The 12,670-nt window shown below is 42.3% G+C and overlaps 1 protein-coding gene across 4 annotated transcripts in view; it reads left to right on the top strand.

The window, feature by feature from the left end:
• The window catches only part of KATNIP (katanin interacting protein), a 235,219-nt gene that overhangs the window by 115,516 nt on the left and 107,033 nt on the right, over positions 1-12,670 (top strand). For all 4 annotated transcript variants that reach the window (XR_008847228.1, XM_056536142.1, XM_056536141.1 and 1 more), the window contains one exon: positions 1,966-2,174. Coding sequence is in view for 3 of the 4 variants with exons in the window: in XM_056536142.1 (XP_056392117.1) it covers positions 1,966-2,174 (209 nt within the window). In the remaining variant the exon portion in view is untranslated. The remainder of the gene's footprint in view (positions 1-1,965; positions 2,175-12,670) is intronic.

Genomic DNA, 12,670 nt, shown 5'->3' with positions numbered 1-12,670 from the left:
ATGATCTCAAGGCAACTGGGACCATAGTCACCAAGAAAAAGTCCTTCAGTGCCCGAAAGGTCTCCCTGCTCAACAACCGCATGTACAGGCCCGTTTGAAGTTTGCCAATGAACCTTTGCCAAAAGTGTAACACCGTTAAAATTATAGACTAATCATTTCTTTGTCATCAGGGGATGAAATAATGTTTTCCTTTACTGTATTCCCATTATGTTCTTTACATATTTCTTGTTTCTGGCTTCTCTTTTCTCTCAATCATTTTTTTATTTAGCTTTATTTTTAGGACCGTGAATGTTTCAAAATGAAGGTATACTATTATTTAGAATTACCTGTGTTTCTGCATGATGTATCTATAATATTTCTCCAGTAATTATTTTTTTTATACTGTTTTGATCTATTTTCAGTTCATTGATTGTATAGTTTTAATGGCTGTCACAGCTGACAATACTGTTGCTCTTGACTGATCTGTTGTAATTGTTATTTGTCGCTTAGTTTTTTACGTACATAATGGTGTACTGTGGTGAAAATTACAGTCATGATAACATTCAGCAGCAGCAACCTCCAATTGACAGCTAGGTAGCAGAATATTTTTCACACTGAGCAAACTAAAAAGTAACTATAAATAAGTGATACGGCATTAACAGTTGTAAAGATAAATAACTAAAATGCTAAATTGATACATATGATGCCTATATATACAGTGTTATTTGTAAGCAGGGCTTTACGTTATTGCTGTAAATTATAAGACTGTGTTGATGCTGTACATTTTTAACATGTGTTTTCTGTTTTCATCTTGAACTTTCATGCCTATCAACGAGGTCACCAATCACAACAAAAATGTATGTTAAAAGCACACAGTGTTGGCACAGACTTTTGTCCCTTTCACACTACTGAGAATATGTGTGGAATATCCACGGGGAATTCCACATAGATTTCACCTTGCACCACACTTCCTTTGATTTAATAGGTTTTACAGGATTTTCATGATGGAGCTTCCAACAAGGAATTTAAAAGATTTAAAAGGGTCAATATTTGGGAGCATCCACCACAGAAGTCCCGTTTGTCAATGGGAGGACACTTATAAGCATTGATTCCAGATAATTTTAGATCTACTGAGAAATTTGGCAAGGAAAATGTAATCGCAGAATTTCCTTGGTGTACTCTTACCCTAAAATTTTCAGAGCTGCATTTGTCATTTAAATTGTATCCATCATATAAAAACAACTGTTGACATTTCCTAGGAAATTTTTTTTGATTGGCCAGTGTCTGGGTATTCAGACCCCCACCAATTGTTAGAACCAACGGGGAGAAACTCAGTGGTCTAGCTAGTTTTTCCAGCCCGGTGTGCTAGACAGGATACGAGCCCATAGACTCTCTATTAAAGTCTGTCTCATATCATGCAGACAGGTCAGGGAGAGAATACACGCAGTATGCACTTCTCCCCTGCTCCTTCGAACATTCACTGGGGGTCTTAACATCAACCAAATAAAAGGTTCAGACCTGTCAGAAGCTTTTTTTTTAGATGACAGTGCCCATTTCAATAAGTCCTCCAGCTTATTTATGGATCTTGTGTCCACTGTTAAGGTGATAAACATTAGGTCATTGGCGCTCCAATCATTGGGTTCTTCACTGAATAAAAAAAAAAACAGTCCGCTTCTCCCTTTCCCATCAGAATGATTGTTTGCATTGAATGGCAGTTGAATATATAAGTACCGCCGTTCCTTACCACTCACAAGGTAAGTGAGTAAAAGATGTTTTTTGTACAGATATAAGACCCCCACCAATCTAACCACATTGTTGATCAATACGTGTGCCGCACTGTAACAGAGACCAGTATTGAATAGACCTGGGATGGTATAATGAAGCTGATACTTGAAGACTACGGTTTTGCATTTATATTACTGGATTATTGACACATGGTTTATTGTTCTTATTTTTATTTATTTTTTTGCTTTATTCTATTTCTAGCTGCAGAACAGTTTGGGGACACAATATTGTTCACAACTGACGATGACATACTGCAGGCGATGTCTGTTTATGATGAAACATTTGATGAGGATTTTGAGAGCACAGATCTCCAGATGGATGAAGAAATGGTCAAAATGCGCCCAAGGACAGCAGACAGCGGCGAAGGAGAAAGACCTTATACACAGGCCGGCTCCAGTGAAAAATTGCAGGTAATGATATAATACAAATAGTTTTCTGCAATATGAAACGTGATAAGAACTGAATGTGCTCAGAGAAACTGTAAGAAACCAAACTAGTAAATAATATTGTGCCTGCAATAATAATCACCATGTGTCTGTCTGACACACAAGCTAATGCTCCAAATTACTACTTTTAGGAGGGGCACAATTTTTTTTCTTAACTGCTTAAAGGGGTACTCCACCTGCCAGCGTAGAAGTAAATGTTCCAAACGCTGTTTTCACACTGCGGCGGTTGGCCATGCCCCCTTGTGATGTCACGGTCACGCCCCCTCAATGCAAGTCTATGGGAGGGGGAGTGACGGCTGACATGCCCCCTCCCATAGACTTGCATTGAGGGGCGTGGCCATGACATCACATGGGGGCATGGCCGACCTCCGCAATGCGAAAACAGCATTTGGAACATTTAGTTCAACGCTGGCAAGTTGGGTATCCCTTTTAATGTAAACCTATCAAACTACATATAAAATATTCCCATTTCTCTACTAGAGTTATACAATCTATTTTTTGTTAGTGTTTCAGATGTTAATTTCCAAGATGTATTATATATTTTTTTCAACCATTTAGTACAAAAGGACACACACACTTTGTGTAAATATATTTCTTAATATACTATACATTATTATTAGTATACTCCTTGATTTGTATAGCACTGACATATTACACATGTGTAATACAGATGTCCGCTGGGGCGAGAGAGTAAAAATACAAACACAATTTATGCAAAAAAGTGATACAAGAGGGTGAGAGGTTATTCTGAGCTAGTCATGTACACCAGCCATCATTTTTAGAATTTTGTCAGCAAGTGCTGTGGCTTTTGGCTGGATACACAGTAAGTGAAGGTCAAACCTTCTTGCCTGTCAGTTTACGTCAGGTGAAATATTGGGTTGGACAGGTTGGATTTTGCTTCACGCTGTTTTTTTCCCATCATAAGCAGCTGCAAAGGTTTCTGGGATCCACTTAGTTTTCCCCTGCTTCATGCAAGGATTTAATCATCTTGAATATTAGCTGCAAAAACTATAGGGGGACAGTTATTTTAACTCTATTGCCACCTTTATACATAGTTTGGGAATTATTTTACAGAAGATGTGTCTTCAAAATATTACACTTTATTTAAATAACATGTTTATACATTGACACCCCGCTAGAGATGAGCGAAGTTACAGTGATTTGATTCGTCACGAACTTCTCGGCTCGGCGGTTGCTGACTTTATCCTGCATAAATTAGTTCAGCTTTCAGGTGCTCCGGTGGGCTGGAGACTCTCTCCTAGGACTGTATCCACCTTTTCCAGCCTCCTGGAGCACCTGAAAGCTGAGCTAATTAATGCAGGCTAAAGTCAGCAACTGCCGAGCCGAGAAGTTCGTGACGAATCGAATTACTGTAACTTTGCTCATCTCTACACCCCGCCCCCCTGAACTACAATAATCAGTTAATAGCTTAAACAGCCGTTAAAAATATTCAGTTTATTTTTCTATTTACTGCATTCCTCCACTGCAGGCTTGCAAACACAGGATAGTTAGTTCTTCTCTCCATCATAGCTCTGAACTTAGTAGTCCTCTAAATGTATCTTTGCCCTTTTTTATTTATTTTTACTTATCCCCTATCCACAGGATAGTGGATAAGTGTGAGATCGCGTGGGTGCAACCACTGGACCCCAGGGTGATCTCTAGAATGGCGTCCTGACTCTTTTTTTTGTTTTAAATGGAGCGGTGGGTTGGCTGGAGATAGCGACACCCCTGCGCTTTTCAAAACAAAAGGAGTCGTGGTGCCGTTCCAGAGATAGCAATGGGGGGTTGGACTCCCCCAATCACACCTTTATTCTCTGTCCTATGAACAGGGATAAATAAAATGAATAAAGAATACACCTTTAAATGTGTTATCAAAAGATGCAAAATTCACCTCTGGGTCTGATCTCTGGGATGCCCACTGATCCCAGAGAACAATTGTCCTTGGAACAAATGGAGCAGCAGCAGCACGTATGCATGGCCAGCACTCCATTCAAGCTCTTTTTACACTTAGATAAAAAAAAATGTATCTGGTTTTTAATTAGTAAAACAATATAGATTATACATTTACTGTATATACTTTAGTATAAGCCGAGTTTTTCAGCACGATTTTTCATTTTCAGCACGAGTGAACTCTCCGCCTGTCAATCTCTTCTCAGTGGTCTTCAACCTGCGGACCTCCAGGTGTTGCAAAACTACAACTCCCAGCATGCCAGGACAGCCATCGTCTGTCCGGGCATGCTGGGACTTGTAGTTTTGAAACCTCTGGAGGTCCGCAGGTTGAAGACCACTGCGGCCTTCGTCATCAACCAGACCCCCCCCTTTAGTTTTCTACTCACCTCCCCTCGGTGGGAAGGAAGGGTGAGCTGGTCCGGGCCATCTATGCTGAAGGGACCGTCCGGTGGGGAGGGTTAGTCGTTCCGGGCTGTCCATTTTCACCGGGGGGGCCCTCTTCTCCGCACTCTGGGCCTGCCCCGGACTAATGACGTTGCCTTGACGACGACCCACAGGGACGCGCATGAACGTCTCTGTGCGTCGTCGTCAAGGCAACGTCACTAGTCCGGGGCCGGCGCGGAGAAGAGGGCCCCCCCGGTGAAAATGGACAGCCTGGAACGACTAACCCTCCCCACCGGACGGTCCCTGCAGCATAGATGGCCCGGACCAGCTCACCCTTCCTTCCCACCGATGGGAGGTGAGTAGAAAACTAAAGGGGGGTCTGGATGATGACGAAGGCCGCAGTGGTCTTCAACCTGCGGACCTCCAGAGGTTTCAAAACTACAACTCCCGGCATGCCCGGACAGCCGATGGCTGAAGGGATTGACAGGCGGTGATGATGAAGGTTGGGGGGGATGATGACGGGGGTCTGAATGATAGTTACATAGTTAGTATGGTTGAAAAAAGACATACGTCCATCAAGTCCAACCAGGGGATTGAAGGGAAGGATGTAAGGGGATAAGGGAAAGGGATGTAGTTTTATAATTCTGCATAAGCATTAATGTTATTTTGTTCCAGGAATGTATCTAACCCTGCTTTAAAGCTGTTAATTGTTCCTGCTGTGACCAGTTCCTGAGGTAGACCGTTCCATAAATTCACAGTCCTCACGGTAAAGAAGGCGTGCCGCCCCTTCAGACTAAACCTTTTCTTCTCCAGACGGAGGGAGTGCCCCCTCGTCCTTTGGGGGGGTTTAACCTGGAACAGTTTTTCTCCATATTTTTTGTATGGGCCATTTATATACTTATATACGTTTATCATATCCCCCCTTAAACGTCTCTTCTCAAGACTAAACAATTGTAACTCCTTTAATCGCTCCTCATAGCTAAGATGTTCCATGCCCCATATTAGTTTAGTCGCGCGTCTCTGCACCCTTTCCAACTCCGCAGTGTCCCTTTTATGAACAGGCGACCAAAACTGAACAGCATATTCCAGGTGAGGCCGTACCAATGCTTTATAAAGGGGGAGTATTATGTCCCTGCCCCTCGAGTCCATGCCTCTTTTTATACATGACAATATCCTGCCGGCTTTGGAAGCAGCAGCCTGACATTGCATGCTATTCTGTAGTCTGTGATCTACAAGTACACCCAGATCCTTCTCTACCAGTGACTCTGACAGTTTAATCCCCCCTAAGACATACGATGCATGCAGGTTATTAGTACCCAGATGCATAACTTTACATTTATCCACATTGAACCTCATTTGCCAAGTGGATGCCCAGACACTTAGTCTATCCAAGTCATCTTGTAACTTATGCACATCCTCTATAGACTGTACCGTGCTACAAAGCTTGGTGTCATCTGCAAAGATAGAAATAGAGCTGTTAATACCATCCTCTATATCATTGATAAATAAATTAAACAGCAGCGGGCCCAGTACTGAACCTTGGGGTACACCAGTAATAACCGGGGACCAATCAGAGTACGAATCATTGACCACCACTCTCTGGGTACGATCCATGAGCCAGTGTTCAATCCAGTTACAAACTAAAGTTTCCAAGCCCAAGGACCTTAACTTACCTGTCAGATGTCTGTGAGGGACAGTATCAAACGCTTTGGCAAAATCCAGAAACACTATATCCACAGCCATTCCTCTGTCAAGGCTTCTACTCACCTCTTCATAAAAGCAAATTAGATTGGTTTGACAACTTCTATCCTTAGTAAACCCATGCTGGCTATCACTTATAATACTAATATCCCCTATGTATTCCTGTATGTAATCCCTTATAAGTCCTTCAAACAATTTACCCACAATGCACGTTAGACTTACCGGTCTATAATTGCCTGGCGAAGACCTAGAGCCCTTCTTGAAGATTGGTACCACATTAGCCTTGCGCCAGTCCCTTGGCACAATACCAGACACCAGAGAATCTCTAAATATCATGAACAAGGGTACAGATATTACTGAACTTACCTCTCTAAGAACTCTTGGGTGTAGTCCATCCGGCCCTGGAGATTTGCTTACATTTACTTTACTTAACTTACCTTGTACCATCTCTACATTAAGCCAGTTCAGTACATTACATGATGTGTTCCCAGCACTGACCTGTCCAATGTCCGCTCCTTCTTCCATAGTATATACAGAACTAAAGAACCCATTCAGTAGCTCCGCCTTCTCTTGATCGCCCGTGACAACCTCCCCATTATCATTATTAAGGGGTCCTACATGCTCTGTCCTTGGTTTTTTTGTATTTATATATCTAAAAAAATATTTAGGATTAGTTTTGCTTTCTTCGGCCACCTGTCTCTCATTTTGAATTTTTGCTGTTTTTATGACATTTTTACAGATTTTATTAAGCTCCTTGTACTGTTTAAATGTTATAGCTGACCCATCAGATTTGAATTTTTGATGACGGCGGTCTGGATGATTGACATGGGGGGAAGATGTATTTCCCACCCTAGGCTTATAGTTGAGTCAATAACTTTTCCTGGGTTTTTGGGGTGAAATTAGGGGCCTCGGCTTATATTTGGGTCGGCTTATACTCGAGTATATACGGTAATTTATGGTTTACTTTGTATATCAGATAGGTTTACTGTCTTGAAGTGCACTAGAGTTGACATTTACTCTTTTCTCGTGTCAGCCATGACAACTCGCTCTTTGCGGTAATTAGTTATATGGAAAACCTCAGATGAGATTTTCTGATCACATGATGGCGAATAACACAATCATTTTCTGCTCTGACAAGCATCGCTAAGTGTTTGACATGTCACAAAATAGTTTAGGTTTTTATTTTGCTTTAAAGGCATGTTTGTGATGTTTGCTCACTTGTACATGCTGTTTCTGTGCCATATCTTAGCAGGTACAGTAGGTCATGTTCATAGAGTGTTGTAACACTTATGCTGTTGATACGTCTGCAGAAAAATAAAGAGGGTGTCATGAGCTACAGGATGTCACGTGGAGCTGTTTTCCTGCACTAACTACAAGAGTGTTCCACAAGTGATTAACCAGTTACTGAATAGATCCCATATACCAGCATCATTCTACAGGAAGAAAATATGAAATAGCTCTATATAGCTGACATTAGGCTGTGTGAAGAGCTCTCCTGAGCTTCCATTAGCTATGTTGTGGCGCAAACATTTCGGTTTCTCTGTAGTCGATGGCCTTGTTGATGGTGATCAGGTGCAGAGTTCACATTGAAGGCATTGCCCAGCTGTTGCCAGACTGCAGTACTCAACATTACTATCCCACAAAAAGAGCACGGGTAATAACCGTACGCTGCCTTGTTTTCCAGTTCATCTGATACAATGTTAGAACTGAGAGCCTGATATCACAGTGTAATGTTTACGGAATATTTAATTATACTTCACAGATAAGGAAATATCTAGAATTCAACTGTGCAGGAGGTTCTGTGTCACTGTAATGGCCCCACGATAAGGAGATCTAACCATATTTGTTATCATCAAGAATTCTCCTAAACCTATTACCGTATATGTTGATCTGATTGGCAGTTTACATATTATTGCGCTTTGGCCCACCATAAAAAGTATCTGTTGTATTCAACTAACCCACAAGGGATAAACGGTAAACTGTCCCTGTCCTTTAAAAACAACTATTGACGTGTCATAGAGACACGTTAAATGTTTTGATCAGTCGAGGTGGGTAGATCCCAACCGATCATTAGAAGGAGCAGAAAATTGATTCCCATGACAGCCTGGGGCTTTGTCTGAGAAAAATAAAAGCGTAATAGCTCATAGAAAGAAAGGAATAAAAAATGGTCTGCACCCTTAAAGGGGTACTCCGTCCCTAGACATTTTATCCCGTTTGATCATGGGGGTCCGGCCGCTGGGACCCCTGGCGATCTTCGGCGTGGCACTCCAGTCATCCGGTTGACGGAGCGAACTCCGCTCCATGCCTGATGACTGGCGACCAGAGCCGTTACGCCCCTGTCATTCAGGTCTATAGGGTCCCTGCAGCCGGACCCACTGCACAGTCAAACATCTTATATCCTTTTGATAGGGGATCAGATGTCTAGGGGCAGAGTACCCCTTAAGGGTACATTCACACGTACGCAGATTTGATGTACAGGATTTGATGCACAGGATTTTCTGCTGTAGATTTCAATGTAAACTAAATGACTGAGCACAGCTTCTAATCTGCAGTTATAAATCCTGCGCATCAAATCTGCGCGGGATCCTATATGTGTCAACTAAAGGGGTTAAAAAGATCCAGGGTTGTTTAATCTCTCTGGACTATGGCGTATGTTTTAGTGTGTTTTGTTCCATGTTCTTGTCTATTTCTTGATTCTTGTTTATATTCTGTTGATATTGGTATTTGGAGGATTCAGTGTTATGCTTCAGTTGTGTTTTTTTCGTGCCTTCTTTTTGCTTCATGTGGCACATTTTAGTCTAGGGCTTTTGCACAGATATTACGGGACAGTAAGATTACATATTTGTCTCAATTTTGTTTCGGGCCATTCTTATCATTAATTTGTATTATCATACAAACCTCCAATTCCAGTCATCAAATGGTGAGTTGCCCCTTAGTTGTTGTTACCTTTTTATACATGCTTGTGCCCTTTACTTTGTGACTGCTTGCTGGTCATTCTAGCCAGGGTCATTACAGGTGCCCATCTTTAAAAAGGGCTCTGGACATGAAGACATTTACGTCCTAAGCAGCCTTTTTAACTATGAAGTGAGCGCAGCACCTGCACTCACTTCATAGTCAGAATGCCGCTTAGGATGTAAATAGACTCATAGGGGGAAATTTATCTTTGCCTTTACACCACTTCAATATTCTAAATGTCCCTGAAAATACAGCTGTATTTTGCACAATTGGGGGGTTTTTTTGCACAATTTTTGGTAGAACATATTTCAAATTTGTCTATTGTTTGGTGCACCGTACCCCACTTTTTGCAGTGGAGCTGTATTTATTGTTTGCACAAATTAAGTTTAGAAGTTTTTATTTGCGCAAACCTACACCACCAAATAGGACATGTACAAAAGTGTCAGATGCCAGAGCACCAAGCTTAAAGGGGTACTACAGTGGAAAACTTTTTTTTTTTTTTTTTTTTTTTTAAATCCACTTATGCCAGAAAGTTAAACAGATTTGTAAATGACTATTAAAAAATCTTTACCCTTCCAGTACTTTTTAGCAGCTGTATGCTACAGAGGAAATAATTTTCTTTTTTGTCTTGTCCACAGTGCTCTCTGCTGACACCTGCAGACAGTTCCTGATAGGGGCATCAGGTGGCAGCAGAGAGCACTGTGGACAAGACAAAAAAGAAATTAAAAAAGTAAAGAATTTCCTTGGCAGAATACAGCTGGTAAAAGATACTGGAAGGGTAAATATTTTTTAATAGAAGTCATTTACAAATCTGTTTAACTCTGGCATCAGTTGATTTAAAAAAAAAATAATGTTTTCCTCTGGAGTACCCCTTTAACCACTTAGGGACCACAGGCGTACAGGTACGTCCTGGTACTTAAGAACCAAGGGCGTAGTACGCCCGTGGGAATTTAGGTCCCCGCGCTGCTGATATCTATCAGCAAGCATCCCTTGCCAATGCCCAGGGGCGTCCTGAGACCCCACCCACAGTAGTCCGGGCAGAACGGGGGAACCGACGGTGACCGGTGCTGTAGGTCCACTTACCTTCGGCGGTGGGCGGCAATGCGGCTCCCTGGTGCGGCAATGACGTGCGGCTCCCTGGTGCGGCAATCCTACAGAAGCCGTTGAGTAGTTGCCTAGCAACATCTAGAGGGCTACAGTTTTGAGACCACTATGCAGTGGTCTCTGAACTATAGCCCTCCAGATGTTGCAAAACTGCAACTCCCATCATGCCCAGACAGCTGGTTGGGCATGCTCGGATTTGCAGTTTTGCAACAGCTGGAGGGCTACAGTTTGGAGATCACTGTGCAGTGGTCTCTAAACTGTGGCCCTTCAGATCTTGCAAAACTACAACTCCCAGCATGCCCTTTGGCGATCAGTACATGCTGGGAATTGTAGTTTTGCAACAATTGGAGGCACACAGGTTGGAAAATACTGAGTTAGGTAACAGAACCCAACTGAAGGTTTTCTAACCAGTGTGCCTCCAGCTGTTGCAAATGTACTACAACTCCCAGCAAGCCCGGTCTGTCAGTGCAAGCTGGGCGTTGTAGTTTTGCAATAGCTGGAGGTTTGCCCCCCCCCATGTGAACGGGTACATTCACACGTGCGGGTTTACAGTGAGTTTCCTGCTTCAAGTTTGAGCTGTGGCAAATTTTCCGCCACAGCGTAAACTCCTAGCGGGAAACTCACCGTAAAACCGTCGCCAGTGCGAATGTACCCTAAAAGCACTACACTACACTAACACAAAATTAGAGGAAAACACTACATATAGACCCCCTTACACTGCCCCCCCCCCCCAATAAAAATGAAAACGTATCGTACGGCAGTGTTTCCAAAACTGAGCCTCCAGCTGTTGCAAAACAACAACTCCCAGCATTTCCGGACAGCCACTGACTGTCCAGGCATACTGGGAGTTTAGCAACAGCTGGAGGCACCCTGTTTGGGAATCACTGGCATAGAATACCCCTATTTCCCTATGTCCAATCCCTAATGTAGTCCTCCAATGCGCATGGCGCTCTCTCACTTCGGAGCCCTGTCGTATTTCAAGGAAACAATTTAGTGCCACATATGGGGTATTTCCGTACTTTGAAGCAATTGCACTACACATTTTTTTTTTTTTTTTTTTTTGGTGTGGGGCTTTTTCTCCTTTTACCCCTCATGAAAAGGAAAAGTTGGGGTCTACACCAGCCTGTTAGTGTAAAAAAAATGTACACTAACATGCTGGTGTTGCCCTATACTTTTTATAGGTAAAAGGAAAAAAGGCCCCCTAAATTTGTAACGCAATTTCTCCTGAGTATGGAAATACCCCATATATCGGCGTAAAATGCTCTGTGGACGCACAACAAGGCTCAGGCGTGAAAGCGCACTATGTACATTTGAGGACTAAATTGGTGATTTGCATAGGGGCGGCTGATTTTACAGTGGTTCTGACATAAACGCAAAAAAAAAAAAAAATACCCACATGGAAATTTGGAAACTACACCCCTCACGGAAAGTAACAAGGGGTATAGTGAGCCTTAACACCCTCCAAAGCCCTCCAAAATAGGAAAAAAGCCCCCCAAAATTTGTAACCCCATTTCATACCCAATTTCGTACCCCATATGTGGATGTAAAGTGCACTGCGGGTGCACTACAATGCTCAGAAGAAAAGGAGCGCCATTTGGATTTTGGAGAGAAAATTTGTCCGGAATTGAAGGCCACGTGTGTTTACAAAAGCCCCCATAGTGCCAGAACAATGGACCCCCCCCCCCCACATGTGACCCCATTTTGGAAACTACACCCCTCATTGTAATGTAATAAGGGGTGCAGTGAGCATTTATGCCCCACAGGTGTCTGACTTCCATTCCAAAAAAATTATCTCTCCAAAAGCCCAATGGCGCTCCTCCTCTTCTGAGCAATGTAGTGCGCCAGCTGAGCACTTGACCTCCACACATGGAATATTTACATACTCAGAAGAAATGGGGTTACAATTTTTTTTTTTTTGGGAGGGGGGCATTTTCTCATATTCCCCCTTGTAAAAATTTTAAATTTGGGTAAAAAAAGACAGCATTTTAGTTTATTTTTTTTTTTTCATTTACACATCCGACTTTAACAAAAAGTTGTCAAACACCTGTGGGGTGGTAAGGCTCACTGTACCCCTTGTAATGTTCCTTGAGGGGTGTAGTTTCCAAAATAGTAGGCCATGTGTTTATTTTAAATTTTTAAATTATTATTATTTTTTTTTTTTTTATGTTCTGGCACTATAGGGGCTTCCTAAATGTGACATACCCCCCAAAAACCATTTCAGCAAAATTTGCTTTCCAAAAGCCAAATGTGACTCCTTCTCTTCTGAGCATTGTAGTTCGCCCGCAGAGCATTTTACGTCCTAACTTGGGGTATTTCCATACTCAGAAGAAATGGGGTTACATATTTTGGGTGGCATTTTCTCCCAT

The sequence above is a fragment of the Hyla sarda genome, chromosome 8 (assembly GCF_029499605.1).
Source record: "Hyla sarda isolate aHylSar1 chromosome 8, aHylSar1.hap1, whole genome shotgun sequence".
Taxonomy (NCBI): Eukaryota; Metazoa; Chordata; class Amphibia; order Anura; family Hylidae; genus Hyla; species Hyla sarda.
The sequence above is the reverse complement of the archived record's forward strand: the minus strand, read 5'-3'. Positions and strand labels throughout refer to the sequence as shown.